The sequence below is a fragment of the Etheostoma spectabile genome, unplaced genomic scaffold, assembly GCF_008692095.1.
Source record: "Etheostoma spectabile isolate EspeVRDwgs_2016 unplaced genomic scaffold, UIUC_Espe_1.0 scaffold362, whole genome shotgun sequence".
Classification (NCBI taxonomy): Eukaryota; Metazoa; Chordata; class Actinopteri; order Perciformes; family Percidae; genus Etheostoma; species Etheostoma spectabile.
This window is the reverse complement of record NW_022605592.1, coordinates 1-20,644: the sequence shown is the minus strand read 5'-3', so window position 1 is coordinate 20,644 and position 20,644 is coordinate 1. Positions and strand designations below refer to the sequence as shown.

At 40.4% G+C, this 20,644-nt stretch overlaps 1 protein-coding gene across 1 annotated transcript in view; it reads left to right on the top strand.

Annotated features, from left to right (window-relative positions):
• The window catches only part of LOC116686406 (uncharacterized protein PB18E9.04c), a gene marked incomplete at its 3' end in the record, with an annotated part of 51,747 nt that extends 34,763 nt beyond the window's left edge, over positions 1 to 16,984 (top strand). The window contains exons 14-34 of the mRNA XM_032511409.1: positions 2,004 to 2,072; positions 5,400 to 5,438; positions 6,217 to 6,270; positions 6,379 to 6,447; positions 6,614 to 6,685; positions 6,788 to 6,826; positions 7,602 to 7,655; positions 7,763 to 7,831; positions 7,997 to 8,068; positions 8,173 to 8,211; positions 8,988 to 9,041; positions 9,150 to 9,218; positions 9,386 to 9,457; positions 9,560 to 9,598; positions 15,003 to 15,056; positions 15,161 to 15,229; positions 15,393 to 15,464; positions 15,567 to 15,604; positions 16,372 to 16,425; positions 16,773 to 16,844; positions 16,947 to 16,984. Coding sequence (XP_032367300.1) covers positions 2,004 to 2,072; positions 5,400 to 5,438; positions 6,217 to 6,270; positions 6,379 to 6,447; positions 6,614 to 6,685; positions 6,788 to 6,826; positions 7,602 to 7,655; positions 7,763 to 7,831; positions 7,997 to 8,068; positions 8,173 to 8,211; positions 8,988 to 9,041; positions 9,150 to 9,218; positions 9,386 to 9,457; positions 9,560 to 9,598; positions 15,003 to 15,056; positions 15,161 to 15,229; positions 15,393 to 15,464; positions 15,567 to 15,604; positions 16,372 to 16,425; positions 16,773 to 16,844; positions 16,947 to 16,984 — 1,207 coding nt within the window. The remainder of the gene's footprint in view (positions 1 to 2,003; positions 2,073 to 5,399; positions 5,439 to 6,216; positions 6,271 to 6,378; positions 6,448 to 6,613; positions 6,686 to 6,787; positions 6,827 to 7,601; positions 7,656 to 7,762; positions 7,832 to 7,996; positions 8,069 to 8,172; positions 8,212 to 8,987; positions 9,042 to 9,149; positions 9,219 to 9,385; positions 9,458 to 9,559; positions 9,599 to 15,002; positions 15,057 to 15,160; positions 15,230 to 15,392; positions 15,465 to 15,566; positions 15,605 to 16,371; positions 16,426 to 16,772; positions 16,845 to 16,946) is intronic.
• Between the last annotated feature and the right edge of the window lie 3,660 nt (positions 16,985 to 20,644).

The window sequence follows — 20,644 nt, the reverse complement described above, 5'->3', positions numbered from 1 at the left end:
ACTATCAACATAAAACAGGAAACAGAACATCCAGACACTCACAAGGGGACACAAGACAGACTACCACAACAGACCGGGGAGGACACCAAGACACAAACACGGGGAGACAAGACAGGACCCAAAAACAAACTCAGAAACCACCAAAACCACCACAGAAATGAGTGTTACAGTATAAAGTAGAGTACTTGATCTGAGCTTCACTCTACTCGAGGTCAAGGGAATTATTCATGGGACAGTTATAAAAGCTTTTAATAGTGAAATCAAACTTTATATCATCTTCATGACAAGTCCAAATTGTTCCACTTTATTTTAGGTTAAGTAATATGTTTAAGTATATGCAGTAAGGAAATATTTCAGTCTCACCTGGAACCCACCAAACAAATCCTCACATAACGTCATCAAGTTCAGTTTTCTTTGTGTTCAGTAATAGAATGTAACAAGTAACTAGTCATCTATGCAGATGACACACCGGGAGGTGATGCGTCCGTTTAAGAAATACCAGCAATTATTTCCACTGACAAAAATGGCCCAGGACCAGACCGCTACTTAAATTAAGCACTTTATAAAAATAATAATAAAACAGTTCTTCCGTCATTAAAAAAACAGGTAATAAAAACTAAAGTCTGGAAATGTCAGCCCGATCTCCCTGTCACAACTCCTAAGTCCATGTGACAGTCTGTTCGGTACGTAGGTCCCAAAAGGAGCGTCCGGTTCAGCCAAGGGTAGCCTGGGCTTCTCTCCCCAACGCCACTCCGCGTTGCGATACCCCCACGGCAGACCCCGGGGGAGGAATAAGGACAGCTCTTAGTCAAGGGTAACACGCAAGCCAGTTCTTTTCTACACACTCAGCGGGTAGCTAGAGGACTTTCCTTTATTTATCTGTACACAGATAAATAAGCAATGCTGTCCGAAAGTCAAAGGGAGAGGCTACCGTGTCGTCGTAGTGGGGTGTATACATATGTCAACACTCTGTACCAACAGTTCCTGCAATAAAAATACATAAACAGAATTAAAATCAAACATGCATGCACAAAAACAAATGCTATTAGTTAAACTAAAACACTTGATGGCAATTCACATGTAACACCAAGTTAGTGGCACACAGAGTTGTTACACATGTTGACATTCCCCTTTGACACAGACACCTATTGCTGCAACACCCCCCCAATCTAAAAGTTAGCACAACTAAAAACGTAAATCAATAAATAGAACAGTGAGACAGAAATGTAATAAATAGGAAGAAAAAAAACATATTTAATGAATAGAGAAAAAACTAAAAACATCTACAAGTGAACAAAGTGCAAATTAATGACAGCCACAGGCCACATAACCAGAACACCATGATATTACTATTACTATTTTATTATTATTATTGCAAAACCCATGCGGCCTCAAGAAGTGTTATAGTGAGTTTTGATTGACGGCTCCAGATATTGAGGTTCCTGCTATTTGGCCCCACCTGTTGCCCTGGATGTGTATTGGTGTGTACAAGCCAAGACCAACAACGTATAGAACAATCTATTTATAGGGGGATAAAACGTCTTATAGTCGGGTCAGGACAGAATTTCTAGAAGCTGTACCACAAAACAAATGACGATAATATTTGTATTGTTCTAGATTCAACACTTGACACTACTACCCCACAGCTCAACCAACACTTGCAGTTACCATAAGTGATTTATAAATTAGGCATGATTAACACATTTGAAAAAAAAATGTTTATACATTTTTAACGTGATACTATATAATAATTTGAAATGATTTGTATTTTCAGATTCAACCCAAAATGGAACAACAGATTTACACACCACGACTTTTGTACCACCACAACATTTGGTACAAGTAGTACTCAACTTGATAGGAAGTCATCTGGACTGAAAGATTGGGTTTGTGTTTCAAGCATTCAGAGCTGGTACAAAGGGACCACTACATTTGAAGGGACTAATGGCCTTCATATTGTCATACTTGATGACCATTTTTTCATTTTAAAACGTTGTTTTCAGATTCAACACCTATTGCTACACACATCCAACACCACCACAGCCACATCGGCACCACATCTGAAGTCACCAGTACGTTTTTTCAAAAGATGGAACGGAGCATTCCATAACTAGTTGTTATCACATTTGACATCTCTATTTACCACACATAATTAGGGGTCCAAGCCCGAGGATGCGTGCACCGCGGTATCGCAAGGCGATACGCGTTCATCAACGACGCAGGGCTGTGGAACCCTATTGTTTTCGGTAAGATTTTCCATTATTAGGGGTCCAGCCCGCGGATTGCGTGCACCGCGGTATCGCAAGGCGATACCGGTTCACCAGCAGGCTGTGGAACCCTATTGTTTTCCCGGATAAGATTTTCCATTATCCTCCATTATTTTTCTTCTCCCGCATAAATGTTGCTGCAGCCTAAACCGTACATGGTGGCGACGCGCCATTTTTCAGGACCTGGGTCCAAAGTCCGCAAAGACCTCAGCCAAAAAATTCATCCACTTCTACCACTAGTGCGCTATGCAGAGAAAAAACCACGTTTTGGCCCTTAACTCCAACCGTACATCGGAAATTTAAAAACCTACACATCCACGCGTTCCCTGGATCCTACGAATCTCGTGATATCCGCCACGCCCATTCCCCGCCTAGACTTTTTGCGTGAAAAAATCGCGATTTATCAAAAACCCTACTTTTTCTATCTCCTCCGAGACCGTGCAAGGATCTGCAGAAACTTGGCACATAGCATCTCCAGACCGACCTGACACAAAGTTGTATAAAGAATTTTTATAGGATAAAATTGCGCGTGTTACACGCAAACAATTTTGTGTAGCTAGCTATGGAAAAATTTCCTTTGCCATATCTCGGCCAAAGTAAATGCTATTCAAGCCAAACTCTTACAATATTACTTGCTATGACCCCCTGAGGCTCTGTACCAAATTTGACGGAACATTGGCCCTAGGGGCCCACAAATCACAAAAAATGTGTGTGTTTTTCCACGAACAACCTTTGGCCAATATCGTCCCAAATACGTGGTAATCGACACCAACTTGGGGTGATTGTTTTTTGGCATGCCGCACGCACGCTTCATACATATTTGTAACGATGGGCCATTAGGGGCGCTATAATCGACGTTTGATGATTTGTGGACAAAGTCAATGCGTTTAAAATGGGGAATTTGCAATTGCAAATCTCTGCCGCAGTAAATGCTATCAAAACCAAACCGGCAATGATTGTTTCAACCCCACCGCCCGGAGGCCTCACTGCCAAATTTGGTAGACAGGCCCTCCGGGGGCGCTTTAATCAACATAGAACAATTCCCCGGGTCGCTGGGGACGACTGGCGCGGGGAGGCTTGGACCCCGTTGAAACTGCGTGCAGTTCTAGTCCATTATTTTTCTTCTCCGCATAAAAGTGGTGCTGCAGCCTAAACCGTACATGGTGGCGACGCGCCATTTTCAGGACTGGTCCAAAAGTCCGCAAAGACCTCAGCCAAAAAAATTCATCCACTTCTACCACTAGGTGGCGCTATAGCAGAGAAAAAACACGTTTGGCCCTATAACTCCCAAACCGTACATCGGAAATTTAAAAACCTTACATCCACGCGTTCCCTGGATCCTACTGAATCTCGTGATATAGGCCACGCCCATTTCCGCCTACACTTTTATGCGTGAAAAATCGCGATTTATCAAAAACCTACTTTTTCTATCTCCTCCGAGACCGTGCAATGGATCTGCACGAAACTTGGCACATAGCATCTCCAGACCAACCTGACACAAAGTTGTATAAAGAATTTTTATAGGATAAAAATTGCGCGTGTTACACGCAAACAAATTTGTGTAGCTAGCTATGGAAACATTTCCTTTGCCATATCTCGGCCAAAATAAATGCTATCAAAGCCAAACTTTAGAATATTACTTGCTATGACCCCCTGAGGCTCTGTACCAAATTTGACGAACATTGGCCGCTAGGGGGCGCCACAAATACAAAAAAGTGTGTTTTTCACGAACGTACTTTGCCATATCTCGGCCAAAATACGTGGTATCAACACCAAACTTGGGGTGATTGTTTGGCATGCCGCACGGAAGCTTCATACCAAATTTGGTAACGATGGGCCACTAGGGGGCGCTATAATCGACGTTTGTTGGTTTTGTGGACAAAGTCAATGCATTTAAATGGAAAATTTGCATTTGCAATATCTCTGCCACAGTACATGCTATCAAAACCAAGCCAGTAATGATTGTTTCGCCCACCACCCGGAGGCCCACTGCCAAATTTGGTAAAGACAGGCCCTCTACAGGCGGTCTAATCAACATAGAACATTTCCCCGGGTCGCTGGGGACGACTGGCGCGGGGAGGCTTGGACCCCGTTGAAACTGCGTGCAGTTCTAGTTATTATTCCACGCCACATAAAAGTGGTGCTGCAGCCTAAACCGTACATGGTGGCGACGCGCCATTTTCAGGACTGGTCCAAAAGTCCGCACAGACCTCAGCCAAAAAAATTGGCATACTTCCACCACTAGGTGGCGCTATACCAGGACAAAACGCGTTTTGCCCTATAACTCGCAAACCGTACATCGGAAATTTAAAAACCTTACATCCACGCGTTCCCTGGATCCTACTGAATCTCGTGATATAGGCCACGCCCATTTCCGCCTACACTTTTATGCGTGAAAAATCGCGATTTATCAAAAACCTACTTTTTCTATCTCCTCCGAGACCGTGCAATGGATCTGCACGAAACTTGGCACATAGCATCTCCAGACCGACCTGACACAAAGTTGTATAAAGAATTTTTATAGGATAAAAATTGCGCGTGTTACACGCAAACAAATTTGTGTAGCTAGCTATGGAAACATTTCCTTTGCCATATCTCGGCCAAAATAAATGCTATCAAAGCCAAACTTTAGAATATTACTTGCTATGACCCCCTGAGGCTCTGTACCAAATTTGACGAACATTGGCCGCTAGGGGGCGCCACAAATACAAAAATGTGTGTTTTTCACGAACAAACTTTGCCATATCTTGGCCAAAATACGTGGTATCGACACCAAACTTGGGGTGATTGTTTGGCATGCCGCACGGAAGCTTCATACATAATTTGGTAACGATGGGCCATTAGGGGGCGCTGTAATCGACGTTTGATGATTTTGTGGACAAAGTCAATGCGTTTAAATGGGGAATTTGCAATTGCAATATCTCTGCCACAGTAAATGCTATCAAAACCAAACCGGAAATGATTGTTTCGCCCGCCGCCCGGAGGCTCACTGCCAAATTTGGTAAAGACAGGCCCTTAGGGGGCGCTCTGATCAACATAGGACATTTCCCCGGTTCGCTGGGGACGACTGGCGCGGGGAGGCTTGGACCCCGTTGAAACTGCGTGCAGTTCTAGTTATTTTTTCTTTTTCAGACTCTACAACAGTTAATACAACACCAACAACTGGAACAAGTAAGTGCTTTGATATACAGTAGGGCTGGAACGTTTGGGCACCCCAGGTACAAATTTGTATTTATGTGCATGAAGAAACCAAGAAAAGTTGGAAATAAATCTCCAAAAGGCATCAAATTACAGATAAGACATCCGTATAATATGTCACAAAAAGATAGATTTTATTGCCATCATTTACACTTTCAAAATAACAGAAAACAAAAAAATGGCTTCTGCAAAAGTTTGGGCCCCCTGCAGAGTTAAGACCTCTCTTTGGCAAGTATCAAAGCTTGGAAACGCTTCTTGTAACCAGCCAAAAGATTTTCAATTATGTTGCGGCCAGGAGATTGTAAAGGCCATGGCAAGACCTTCATTTTACGCCCTCTTGATGTAATCCCCTGTGGATTTTGAGGTGTGTTTAGGATCATTATCCATTTGTAGAAGCCATCTTCTCTTTAACTTCAGCTTTTTCACAGATGGCATCAAGTTAGCGCCCAAAATTTGCTGAAATTTTATTAAATCCATTTTTTCTTCTACTCGTGAAATGTTCCCAGGTCCACTGGCTGCAATACAACCCCAAAGCATGATTGATCCCCCCCCCCCCATGTTTAACAGTTGGACAGTGGTTCTTTTCATTAAATTCTCTGCCCTTTTTTCTCCAAACATACCTTTGCTCATGACCAACAAAATATAGAGCAATCTATTTATAGGGGGATAAACCGTCTTATAGTCGGGTCAGGACAGAATTTCTAGAAGCTGTACCACAAAACAAATGACGATAATATTTGTTTTGTTCTAGATTCAACACTTGACACTACTACACCCACAGCTCCACCAACAACTGCAGTTACCAGTAAGTGATTTAGAAATTAGGCATGATTAACACATTTGAAAAAAAATGTTATACATTTTTAAACGATGAATACTATATAATAATGTTGAAATGATTTGTTATTTTCAGATTCAACCCAAAATGGAACAACAGATTTACACACCACAACTTTTGTACCACCAACAACATTTGTGACAAGTAAGTACTCCAACTTGATAGGAAGTCATCTGGACTAGAAGAGATTGGGTTTGTGTTACAAGCATTAAGATCTGGTAACAAAATGGCCACTACATTTGGATGGGACTACGCCTTTCAAATTGTCATACTTGATGACCATTTTTTCATTTTAAAACGTTGTTTTCAGATTCAACACCTATTGCTACAACACATCCAAACACCACCACAGCCACATCGGCACCATCATCTGGAGTCACCAGTACGTTTTTCAAAAGATGGAGACGGAGCATTCCATAACTAGTTGTTATCACATTTGACATCTGTTTAACACACATAGTTATGATTTCTTTTTCTTTTTCAGACTCTACAACAGTTAATACAACACCAACAACTGGAACAAGTAAGTGCTTTGATATACAGTAGGGCTGGAACGTTTGGGCACCCCAGGTACAAATTTGTATTTATGTGCATGAAGAAACCAAGAAGAGATGGAAATAAATCTCCAAAAGGCATCAAATTACAGATAAGACATCCGTATAATATGTCACAAAAAGTTAGATTTTATTGCCATCATTTACACTTTCAAAATAACAGAAAACAAAAAAATGGCTTCTGCAAAATTCTGGGCCCCCTGCAGAGTTAAGACCTCTCTTTTGCAAGTATCAAAGCTTGGAAACGCTTCTTGCAACCAGCCAAAAGATTTTCAATTATGTTGCGGCCAGGAGATTGTAAAGGCCATGGCAAGACCTTCAGTTTACGCCTCTTGCTGTAATCCCCTGTGGATTTTGAGGTGTGTTTAGGATCATTATCCATTTGTAGAAGCCATCCTCTTTTTAACTTCAGCTTTTTCACAGATGGCATCAAGTTAGCGTCCAAAATTTGCTGAAATTTTATTGAATCCATTTTTCCTTCTAATCGTGAAATGTTTCCTGTGCCACTGGCTGCAATACAACCCCAAAGCATGATTGATTCCCCCCCCCATGTTTAACAGTTAAACAGAGGTTCTTTTCATCAAATTCTGTGCCCTTCCTTCTCCAAACATACATTTGCTCATGACCAACAAAATATAGAGCAATCTATTTATAGGGGGATAAAACGTCTTATAGTCGGGTCAGGACAGAATTTCTAGAAGCTGTACCACAAAACAAATGACGATAATATTTGTATTGTTCTAGATTCAACACTTGACACTACTACACCCACAGCTCCACCAACAACTGCAGTTACCAGTAAGTGATTTAGAAATTAGGAATGAGTAACACATTTTAAAAAAATGTGATACATTTTTATACAATGAATACTATATAATAATGTTGAAATTATTTGTTATTTTCAGATTCAACCCAAAATGGAACAACAGGTTTACACACTACGACTTTTGAACCACCAACAACATTTGTGACAAGTAAGTACTCCAACTTGATAGGAAGTCATCTGGACTAGAAGAGATTGGGTTTGTGTTACAAGCATTAAGATCTGGTAACAAAATGGCCACTACATTTGGATGGGACTACGCCTTTCATATTGTCATAATTGATGACCATTTTTTCATTTTAAAACATGTTTTCAGATTCAACACCTATTGCTACAACACATCCAAACACCACCACAGCCACATCGGCACCATCATCTGGAGTCACCAGTACGTTTTTCAAAAGATGGAGACGGAGCATTCCATAACTAGTTGTTATCACATTTGACATTTCTGTTTAACACACATAAGTATGATTTCTTTTTCTTTTTCAGACTCTACAACAGTTAATACAACACCAACAACTGGAACAAGTAAGTGCTTTGATATACAGTAGGGCTGGAACGTTTGGGCACCCCAGGTACAAATTTGTATTTATGTGCATGAAGAAACCAAGAAAAGTTGGAAATAAATCTCCAAAAGGCATCAAATTACAGATTAGACATCCGTATAATATGTCACAAAAAGTTAGATTTTATTTACATCATTTACAATTTCAAAATAAAAGGAAACAAAAACATGTCTTTTGCTAAATTTTGGGCCCCCTGCAGCGTTAATACCTCTCTTTGGCAAGTATCAAAGCTTGGAAACGCTTCTTGTAACCAGCCAAAAGATTTTCAATTATGTTGCGGCCAGGAGATTGTAAAGGCCAATGCAAGACCTTCAGTTAACGCCTCTTGGTGTAATCCCCTGTGGATTTTGAGGTGTGTTTAGGATCATTATCCATTTGTAGAAGCCATCCTCTCTTTAACTTCAGCTTTTTCACAGATGGCATCAAGTTAGCGTCCAAAATTTGCTGAAATTTTATTGAATCCATTTTTCCTTCTACTCGTGAAATGTTTCCTTTGCCACTGGCTGCAACACAACCCCAAAGCATGATTGTTTCCCCCCCCCCATGTTTAACAGTTGGACAGAGGTTATTTTCATTAAATTCTGTGCCCTTCCTTCTCCAAACATACCTTTGCTCATGACCAAAAAAATATAGAGCAATCTATTTATAGGGGGATAAAACGTCTTATAGTCGGGTCAGGACAGAATTTCTAGAAGCTGTACCACAAAACAAATGACGATAATATTTGTTTTGTTCTAGATTCAACACTTGACACTACTACACCCACAGCTCCACCAACAACTGCAGTTACCAGTAAGTGATTTAGAAATTAGGCATGATTAACACATTTGAAAAAAAATGTTATACATTTTTAAACGATGAATACTATATAATAATGTTGAAATGATTTGTTATTTTCAGATTCAACCCAAAATATAACAACAGATTTACACACTACAACTTTTGTACCACCAACAACATTAGTGACAAGTAAGTACTCCAACTTGATAGGAAGTCATCTGGACTAGAAGAGATTGGGTTTGTGTTACAAGCATTAACATCTGGTAACAAAATGGCCACTACATTTGGATGGGACTACGCCTTTCATATTGTCATACTTGATGACCATTTTTTCCATTTTAAAACGTTGTTTTCAGATTCAACACCTATTGCTACAACACATCCAAACACCACCACAGCCACATTGGCACCATCATCTGGAGTCACCAGTACGTTTTTCAAAAGATGGAGACGGAGCATTCCATAACTAGTTGTTATCACATTTGACATCTGTTTAACACACATAGTTATGATTTCTTTTTCTTTTTCAGACTCTACAACAGTTAATACAACACCAACAACTGGAATAAGTAAGTGCTTTGATATACAGTAGGGCTGGAACGTTTGGGCACCCCAGGTACAAATTTGTATTTATGTGCATGAAGAAACCAAGAAAAGGCAAGGCAAGGCAAGGCAAGGCAGCTTTATTTGTAGAGCACATTTCAGCAACAGGGCAATTCAAAGTGCTTTACACAAAATCATTAAAACAGATAAAACACAAGTACAAACAGTTAAAAGTCATAAGCATTAAAAATCAATAAGACACATGAATTGACAGTTAAAAACAAAATAGAAACATTAGGACACATAAAACACAAGAATAAAAGTTACAGTGCAGCATAAGAAAGAAATGAGCATTAATTTAAAGAAAGGCAGCATCAAAAAGAAAGGTCTTCAGCCTTGATTTAAAAGAACTGAGAGTAGCAGCGGATCTGCAGGTTTCTGGGAGTTTATTCCAGATATGAGGAGCATAGAAACTGAAAGCTGCTTCACCCTGTTTAGTTCTGACTCTGGGGACAGAAAGTAGACCTGTCCCAGATGACCTGAGAGGTCTGGGGGGGTCATAGTGTAGTAGCAGATCAGAAATGTATTTTGGACCTAAACCGTTAAGGGATTTATAAACTAGCAAGAGTACTTTGAAATCAATTCTTTGAGACACAGGAAGCCAGTGTAAAGACTTCAGAACTGGAGTGATGTGATCCAGTCTCTTGGTCTTAGTGAGGACTCGAGCAGCAGCGTTCTGAATCAGCTGCAGCTGTCTGATTGATTTTTTAGGGAGACCTGTAAAGACCCCGTTACAGTAGTCAAGTCTACTGAAGATGAAAGCATGGACCAGTTTTTCCAAGTCCTGTTGACACATAAGTCCTTTAACCCTTGATATGTTCTTTAGGTGATAGTAGGCTGACTTTGTAATTGTCTTAATGTGGCTGTTAAAGTTCAGGTCTGAGTCCATGACTACACCAAGATTTCTGGCTTTGTCTGTTGTTTTTAACATTGTTGTTTGAAGCTGAGCGCAGACTTTTAATCGTTCCTCTTTTTTTCCAAAAACAACTACCTCAGTTTTTCCTTCATTTAATTTCAGAAAGTTCTGGCACATCCAGTCGTTAATTTGTTTGATGCAGTTAGTCAGTTTTTGTATTTGACTATAGTCCCCTGGCGATAAGGTTATGTAAATTTGTGTGTCATCCGCATAACTATGGTAACTTATTTTGTTTTTCTCCATAATCTGAGCCAGTGGAAGCATGTAGATGTTAAACAGAAGAGGCCCCAGAATGGAGCCTTGCGGAACTCCGCACGTCATATTTGTACGCTCAGATGTATAATTACCTATTGACACAAAGTAATCCCTATTCTTTAGGTAGGATTCAAACCAGTTTAGTACTAAGCCAGAAAGTCCTACCCAGTTTTCCAATCGGTCTAGTAATATGTCATGGTCGACCGTGTCAAATGCAGCACTGAGATCAAGTAATACTAAGATTGAAATTTTGCCACTATCTGTGTTAAGGTGGATGTCATTAAAGACTTTGACAAGAGCCGTTTCAGTGCTGTGGTGTGGTCGGAAACCCGACTGAAAGGTATCAAAACTGTTGCTTAGTGACAAGAAATGGTTGAGTTGTTGAAAGACTACTTTTTCAATGATTTTACTTAAAAACGGAAGGTTTGATATTGGCCTATAGTTGCTCATTAGTGACTTGTCTAGGTTGTTCTTTTTTAAAAGTGGCTTGATTACTGCAGTTTTCAGGGCCTGTGGAAAGATACCTGAAAGAAGAGATGTGTTCACAATCTGTAGAAGATCAGAAGTCAAACAATTGGAAACATTTTTGAAAAGTCCCGTTGGTAGAACATCAAGGCAACAGGTCGAGGTTTTCAGATGTTGAATAATGTCCTCCAGGTTTGTATGGTTGATTGTGTGAAATTCTGTCATATTGGAACTAGTTTGCTTGAACACTGTGACAACACATGTCCTGAACTTGATATGGAGGCACTGACTGTTTGTCTAATCTTCTGAATTTTGTCTTTGAAGAAGGAGGCAAAGTCATTGCAGGCCTTGGTAGATAAAAGTTCAGATGCTACTGGTACTGGAGGGTTTGTTAACCTATCAACAGTAGCAAACAAAGCACGTGAATTATTATTGTTTCTAGAGATAATATCAGAAAAGAAGGACCTTCTTGCATCCTCAGTTCCAAATTATAAATGCGAAGTCTCTCTTTATAGGTGTTATAATGGACCAGGAGATTTGTTTTTCGCCACCTTCGTTCAGCTTTCCTACACTCTCTTTTTCTGTTCTCACCAGTAGGACATTTCTCCATGGAGATCTTTTCTTACCAGAGACAACTTTGACCTTAGTGGGAGCAATGGCATCAATAACATTTGTAATTTTACAGTTGAAATTGTCTACAAGCTCACTGACTGATAGCCCAGAGAGGGCGGGTGTGGAGGAGAAAAGCTGAATAAATGTTTCACTGGTGTTTTCAGTGATATACCGTTTTCTGATTATCTTTGTTTGGACACTTTTGGGCACAGAGATAGTGCCGTTAAAGAAAACACAGGAATGATCAGAGAGAGCAACGTCAGTCACCACAACCTCGGAAATGTTCAGACCCTTTGAGACAATCAAGTCCAGAGTGTGTCCCTTATTGTGAGTGGGCTTCGTCACATGCTGAGTCAGTCCATAGTTCTCAAAAACACAACACAGCTCTTTGGTCCCCCTGTCCTGGGGGTTGTCAACATGAATGTTAAAATCACCCGCAATGATTACACAATCAAAGTTAATACAGATTATAGACAGCAGTTCAGTGAAGTCATCAATGAAGGTTGCACAATATTTAGGTGGCCTGTAGATATTTAGAAACATCGCTTGAGGGGAAGATCTTATTGAAGAGCCACATATTCAAAAGAAGCAAACTTCCATAACATATTTGCGTACAGTGGAATGAGTCATTAAGCAAAATGGCGACTCCACCTCCTTTCTTATTCACTCTATTCTCACTCATAAAACTGAAGTTAGGGGGAGCTGACTCGATGAGAACAGCAGCGCTGTGTTATGGTCTAACCAGGTTTCAGTTAAAAACATAAAATCTAGATTGTGTTTGATAATAAAATCATTGATTAAAAAGGACTTTCCTGCCAAAGACCTGACGTTTAGTAAGGCTAGTGTTAGTGTGTTTTCATTTTTTGGGACAGGCTGTAGCTGACGAGGAATGGATGCTAAATTTGCTAAGTTTGCAGTTAAGTGCTTATTCACCATTCTTTTCCTATTACCTATCACAACATAAATTGAGGAAGAGTTGAATCCACAGGGCCCGGGCTTGTCTTTGAAAAAGTCATGAGTGTCTCTAGGCCTGGAGCCAAGGCCCGGCACATATCAGGTCATGCTTACTGGATTTTGCACACAAGCGTCCTTATCAGTCTGAGTGGAAAGAGTTTGTTTACTTCCTGGCAGAGGAGCCCGGCGTTTTACTATTAACCGGGGTTGAACCCGGCGTTTTATTTTTGCCAGGGGTTGAGAGATGGGGGAAGGAGGGGTGTAAATTTGGTTCCAGCATCTACCAGGTGATTCATGTGGTCAGTGAACTCCAACATGGGGGTAGGGGAAAGAGGGGAAAGGGTGAGTGGAGACAGCGATGGCTCCTCAAAGGATTTGGGGTTGGTAAGAGTGTTAGAGGGGTGCTGGATGGGTGAAAAGAGGAGTTGAGATTTTGTATCTGTGCTCTGTGGTGTCCCAGGGTCAAATCTTTGCTCAGGTGGGGGCTGTGGTGGATCACTGCCACACTTTGTTGTGTCTTCCTTTTGTTTTGATTCGTCTTGTCTCGTGTCCTTGGCAGATGTGTAGCGCAGAAAGTAAAGCAGATTAGAGGTGAACAGCTTTACTCCTGGCTTGTTAAGGGAAAGTCTATCTGCTTTAAAAAGATGTCTGCGCTCCCAGAAAATGTTTAAATTGTCAATGAACTGCAGAGAGTGGACGGTACATTCAGTTGAAAGCCATTTGTTTAGTGCCAACAGTCGGCTGAATCTCTCATCTCCTCTTCTGACTGACGGTATAGGGCCACTGATAAACACATTTGCGTTTAGAGAGCTGACGGTGTCCAGCAGTTCCTTAAAGTCCAGTCTCTGCAATTCAGACTGTTGCTTTACAACATCATTTGACCCTATATGCAGAAAAATGTTCTTCACAGTTGGGTGTTCTGCTATGATAGCTGGGATTTTTTGGGTAAAGTCAGACACCATGTCTTTGGGAAAACAGAGTATTTTGGTGTTTTTACTGTTTTTTAAATCTTTTATAGCAGAGTCACCCACAATCAGGGTTTGAGGCCCAGTTGTTAGCTTTTTACTTTTTGAATTGCTCTCAGTCCTTACCCTGCTGTGTGGCGATGAAACGCAGTCCCGGTCATCAGATGACTGTCCAGCGTCTTGCAGCAGAGGAGCAAATCTGTTATCCAGTTGCACACCAGGTTGTTGGGGGGGCATTTTGTTGCTTATTTTCCCTTTTGCAGCTGTCCACGGCTGTGTCCTACTAGGTAGAGGGGTTGAAGAGGCGCTCTGCCCGGAAGATAATGCAGGCCAGCCGGTCATATCACAAATCTCAGGGCGCTGTGCCCTGCCGTTAGTCGTCCTCCCATTTCCCAGGAGAATGATTACTCTTAGGCTTCGCACCACAAGAGTTCCAGGGAGGACTGCCACTTGTTGATTTGTTACCCGTTCTACAGCCCTCCTGTTTCTTTGTAGCTTTGTTGGTGCTAATTAGCCGTGTGTTAGCATGCTTTTGTCCATTGTTATGGGTCCATGGTAAAGTGGTGTCATTTCCACAAGATCCGTTAACTTCCACGTTCACTTCTAGAAGGTAAACCTTGGTTTCCAGAAGTGCAATCTTCTGAAGGAGTTTGTAGTAGTCATCCACGGAGAAAGGAGGCATCTTGCTGCTAATTAGCTTTAGCTACAGTCACTGTAGGACAGGCTTGAGCTATTGGTAGGCCACACTCACGCAGGAAAAGGTTAAAATATGGCAATAGCCTACTGTGTCTACAAAAAATGTATAGTCCAGTTATTTATAAGTATCCAAGAGCCGCTGCTCATAGTTTCTCTCAGAGGAAAAGCAAGATTATCAGCAAAAATATGCAAGCAGAGGCAGGAGCAAGCAGCAAAAGCGTCTGCACTGTAAGAAGCAGGAAGCATAAGCACGTTGAAAAGTTGGAAATAAATCTCCAAAAGGCATCAAATTACAGATTGATTCCCCCCCCCATGTTTAACAGTTAAACAGAGGTTCTTTTCATCAAATTCTGTGCCCTTCCTTCTCCAAACATACATTTGCTCATGACCAACAAAATATAGAGCAATCTATTTATAGGGGGATAAAACGTCTTATAGTCGGGTCAGGACAGAATTTCTAGAAGCTGTACCACAAAACAAATGACGATAATATTTGTATTGTTCTAGATTCAACACTTGACACTACTACACCCACAGCTCCACCAACAACTGCAGTTACCAGTAAGTGATTTAGAAATAGGAATGAGTAACACATTTTAAAAAATGTGATACATTTTTATACAATGAATACTATATAATAATGTTGAAATTATTTGTTTTTTCAGATTCAACCCAAAATGGAACAACAGGTTTACACACTACGACTTTTGAACCACCAACAACATTTGTGACAAGTAAGTACTCCAACTGATAGGAAGTCATCTGGACTAGAAGAGATTGGGTTTGTGTTACAAGCATTAAGATCTGGTAACAAAATGGCCACTACATTTGGATGGGACTACGCCTTTCATATTGTCATAATTGATGACCATTTTTTCATTTAAAACATGTTTTCAGATTCAACACCTATTGCTACAACACATCCAAACACCACCACAGCCACATCGGCACCATCATCTGGAGTCACCAGTACGTTTTTCAAAAGATGGAGACGGAGCATTCCATAACTAGTTGTTATCACATTTGACATTTCTGTTTAACACATAAGTATGATTTCTTTTTCTTTTTCAGACTCTACAACAGTTAATACAACACCAACACTGGAACAAGTAAGTGCTTTGATATACAGTAGGGCTGGAACGTTTGGGCACCCCAGGTACAAATTTGTATTTATGTGCATGAAGAAACCAGAAAGTTGGAAATAAATCTCCAAAAGGCATCAAATTACAGATTAGACATCCGTATAATATGTCACAAAAAGTTAGATTTTATTTACATCATTTACAATTTCAAAATAAAAGGAACAAAAACATGTCTTTTGCAAAATTTTGGGCCCCCTGCAGCGTTAATACCTCTCTTTGGCAAGTATCAAAGCTTGGAAACGCTTTCTTGTAACCAGCCAAAAGATTTTCAATTATGTTGCGGCCAGGAGATTGTAAAGCCAATGCAAGACCTTCAGTTAACGCCTCTTGGTGTAATCCCTGTGGATTTTGAGGTGTGTTTAGGATCATTATCCATTTGTAGAAGCCATCCTCTCTTTAACTTCAGCTTTTTCACAGATGGCATCAAGTTAGCGTCCAAAATTTGCTGAAATTTATGAATCCATTTTTCCTTCTACTCGTGAAATGTTTCCTTTGCCACTGGCTGCAACACAACCCCAAAGCATGATTGTTTTCCCCCCCCCATGTTTAACAGTTGGACAGAGGTTATTTTCATTAAATCTGTGCCCTTCCTTCTCCAAACTACCTTTGCTCATGACCAAAAAATATAGAGCAATCTATTTATAGGGGGATAAAACGTCTTATAGTCGGGTCAGGACAGAATTTCTAGAAGCTGTACCACAAAACAAATGACGATAATATTTGTTTTGTTCTAGATTCAACACTTGACACTACTACACCCACAGCTCCACCAACAACTGCAGTTACCAGTAAGTGATTTAGAAATTAGGCATGATTAAACACATTTGAAAAAAAATGTTATACATTTTTAAACGATGAATACTATATAATAATGTTGAAATGATTTGTTATTTTCAGATTCAACCCAAAATATAACAACAGATTTACACACTACAACTTTTGTACCACCAACAACATTAGTGACAAGTAAGTACTCCAACTTGATAGGAAGTCATCTGGACTAGAAGAGATTGGGTTTGTGTTACAAGCATTAACATCTGGTAACAAAATGGCCACTACATTTGGATGGGACTACGCCTTTCATATTGTCATACTTGATGACCATTTTTTTCCATTTTAAAAACGTTGTTTTCAGATTCAACACCTATTGCTACAACACATCCAAACACCACCACAGCCACATTGGCACCATCATCTGGAGTCACCAGTACGTTTTTCAAAAGATGGAGACGGAGCATTCCATAACTAGTTGTTATCACATTTGACATCTGTTTAACACACATAGTTATGATTTCTTTTTCTTTTTCAGACTCTACAACAGTTAATACAACACCAACAACTGGAATAGTAAGTGCTTTGATATACAGTAGGGCTGGAACTTTGGGCACCCCAGGTACAAATTTGTATTATGTGCATGAAGAAACCAAGAAAAGGCAAGGCAAGGCAAGGCAAGGCAGCTTTATTTGTAGAGCACATTTCAGCAACAGGGCAATTCAAAGTGCTTTACACAAAATCATTAAAACAGATAAAACACAAGTACAAACAGTTAAAAGTCATAAGCATTAAAAATCAATAAGACACATGAATTGACAGTTAAAACAAAATAGAAACATTAGGACACATAAAACACAAGAATAAAAGTTACAGTGCAGCATAAGAAAGAAAATGAGCATTAATTTAAAGAAAGCAGCATCAAAAAGAAAGGTCTTCAGCCTTGATTTAAAAGAACTGAGAGTAGCAGCGGATCTGCAGGTTTCTGGGAGTTTATTCCAGATATGAGGAGCATAGAAACTGAAAGCTGCTTCACCCTGTTTAGTTCTAACTCTGGGGACAGAAAGTAGACCTGTCCCAGATGACCTGAGAGGTCTGGGGGGGTCATAGTGTAGTAGCAGATCAGAAATGTATTTTGGACCTAAACCGTTAAGGGATTTATAAACTAGCAAGAGTACTTTGAAATCAATTCTTTGAGACACAGGAAGCCAGTGTAAAGACTTCAGAACTGGAGTGATGTGATCCAGTCTCTTGGTCTTAGTGAGGACTCGAGCAGCAGCGTTCTGAATCAGCTGCAGCTGTCTGATTGATTTTTAGGGAGACCTGTAAAGACCCCGTTACAGTAGTCAAGTCTACTGAAGATGAAGCATGGACCAGTTTTTCCAAGTCCTGTTGACACATAAGTCCTTTAACCCTTGATATGTTCTTTAGGTGATAGTAGCTGACTTTGTAATTGTCTTAATGTGGCTGTTAAAGTTCAGGTCTGAGTCCATGACTACACCAAGATTTCTGGCTTTGTCTGTTGTTTTTACATTGTTGTTTGAAGTGAGCGCAGACTTTTAATCGTTCCTCTTTTTTCCAAAAACAACTACCTCAGTTTTTTCCTTCATTAATTTCAGAAAGTTCTGGCACATCCAGTCGTTAATTTGTTTGATGCAGTTAGTCAGTTTTTGTATTTGACTATAGTCCCCTGGCGATAAGGTTATGTAAATTTGTGTGTCATCCGCATAACTATGGTAACTTATTTTGTTTTTCTCCATAATCTGAGCCAGTGGAAGCATGTAGATGTTAAACAGAAGAGGCCCCAGAATGGAGCCTTGCGGAACTCCGCACGTCATATTTGTACGCTCAGATGTATAATTACCTATGACACAAGTAATCCCTATTCTTTAGGTAGGATTCAAACCAGTTTAGTACTAAGCCAGAAGTCCTACCCAGTTTTCCAATCGGTCTAGTAATATGTCATGGTCGACCGTGTCAATGCAGCACTGGATCAAGTAATACTAAGATTGAAATTTTGCCACTATCTGTGTTAAGGTGGATGTCATTAAAGACTTTGACAAGAGCCGTTTCAGTGCTGTGGTGTGGTCGGAACCCGACTGAAAGGTATCAAAACTGTTGCTTAGTGACAAGAAATGGTTGAGTTGTTGAAAGACTACTTTTTCAATGATTTTACTTAAAACGAAGGTTTGATATTGGCCTATAGTTGCTCATTAGTGACTTGTCTAGGTTGTTCTTTTTTAAAAGTGGCTTGATTACTGCAGTTTCAGGGCCTGTGAAGATACCTGAAAGAAGAGATGATGTGTTCACAAGTAGAAGATCAAGTCAAACAATTGGAAACATTTTTGAAAAGTCCCGTTGGTAGAACATCAAGGCAACAGGTCGAGGTTTTCAGATGTTGAATAATGTCCTCCAGTTTGTATGGTTGATTGTGTGAAATTCTGTCATATTGGAACTAGTTTTGCTTGAACACTGTGACACACAATGTCCTGAACTTGATATGGAGGCACTGACTGTTTGTCTAATCTTCTGAATTTTGTCTTTGAAGAAGGAGGCAAAGTCATTGCAGGCCTTGGTAGATAAAAGTTCATGCTACTGGTACGGAGGGTTTGTTAAACCTATCAACAGTAGCAAACAAAGCACTGAATTATTATTGTTTCTAGAGATAATATCAGCAAAGAAGGACCTTCTTGCATTCCTCAGTTCCAAATTATAAATGCGAAGTCTCTCTTTATAGGTGTTAATATGACCAGGAGATTTGTTTTTCGCCACCTTCGTTCAGCTTTCCTACACTCTCTTTTTTCTGTTCTCACCAGTAGGACATTTCTCCATGGAGATCTTTTCTTACCAGAGACAACTTTGACCTTAGTGGAGCAATGGCATCAATAACATTTGTAATTTTACAGTTGAATTGTCTACAAGCTCACTGACTGATAGCCCAGAGAGGGCGGGTGTTGAGGATAAAGCTGAATAAATGTTTCACTGGTGTTTTCAGTGATATACCGTTTTCTGATTATCTTTGTTTGGACACTTTTGGGCACAGAGATAGTGCCGTTAAAGAAAACACAGGAATGATCAGAGAGAGCAACGTCAGTCACCACAACCTCGGAAATGTTCAGACCCTTTGAGACAATCAAGTCCGAGTGTGTCCCTTATTGTGAGTGGGCTTCGTCACATGCTGAGTCAGTCCATAGTTCTCAAAAACAACACAGCTCTTTTGTCCCCCTGTCCTGGGGGTTGTCACATGAATGTTAAAATCACCCGCAATGATTACACAATCAAAGTTAATACGATTATAGACAGCAGTTCAGTGAAGTCATCAATGAAGTTTGCACAATATTTAGGTGGCCTGTAATATTTAGAAACATCGCTTGAGGGAAGATCTTAATTGAAGAGCCACATATTCAAAGAAGCAAACTTTCCATAACATATTTGCGTACAGTGGAATGAGTCATTAAGCAAAATGGCGACTCCACCTCCTTTCTTATTCACTCTATTCTCACTCATAAAACTGAAGTTAGGGGAGCTGACTCATGAGAACAGCAGCGCTGTTGTTATGGTCTAACCCAGGTTTCAGTTAAAAACATAAAAATCTAGATTGTTTGATAATAAAATCATTGATTAAAAAGGATTTCCTGCCAAAGACCTGACGTTTAGTAAGGCTAGTGTTAGTGTGTTTTTCATTTTTTGGGACAGGCTGTAGCTGACGAGGGAATGGATGCTAAATTTGCTAAGTTTGCAGTTAAGTGCTTATTCACCATTCTTTCCTATTACCTATCACAACATAAATTGAGGAAGAGTTGAATCCACAGGGCCCCTGGCTTGTCTTTGAAAAAGTCATGAGGCTCTAGGCCTGGAGCCAAGGCCCGGCACATACAGGTCATGCTTACTGGATTTTGTGCACACAAGCGTCCTTATCAGTCTGAGTGGAAAGAGTTGTGTTTACTTCCTGGCAGAGGAGCCCGGCGTTTACTATTAACCGGGGTTGAACCCGGCGTTTTTTATTTTGCCAGGGGTTGAGAGATGGGGGAAGGAAGGTTGTAAATTGGGTTCCAGCATCTACCAGGTGATTCCTGTGGTCAGTGACTCCAACATGGGGTAGGGGAAAGAGGGAAAGGGTGATGGAGACAGCGATGGCTCCTCAAAGGATTTGTGGTTGGTAAGAGTGTTAGAGGGGTGCTCTGGATGGTGAAAAGAGGAGTTGAGATTTTGTATCTGTGCTCTGTGTGTCCCAGG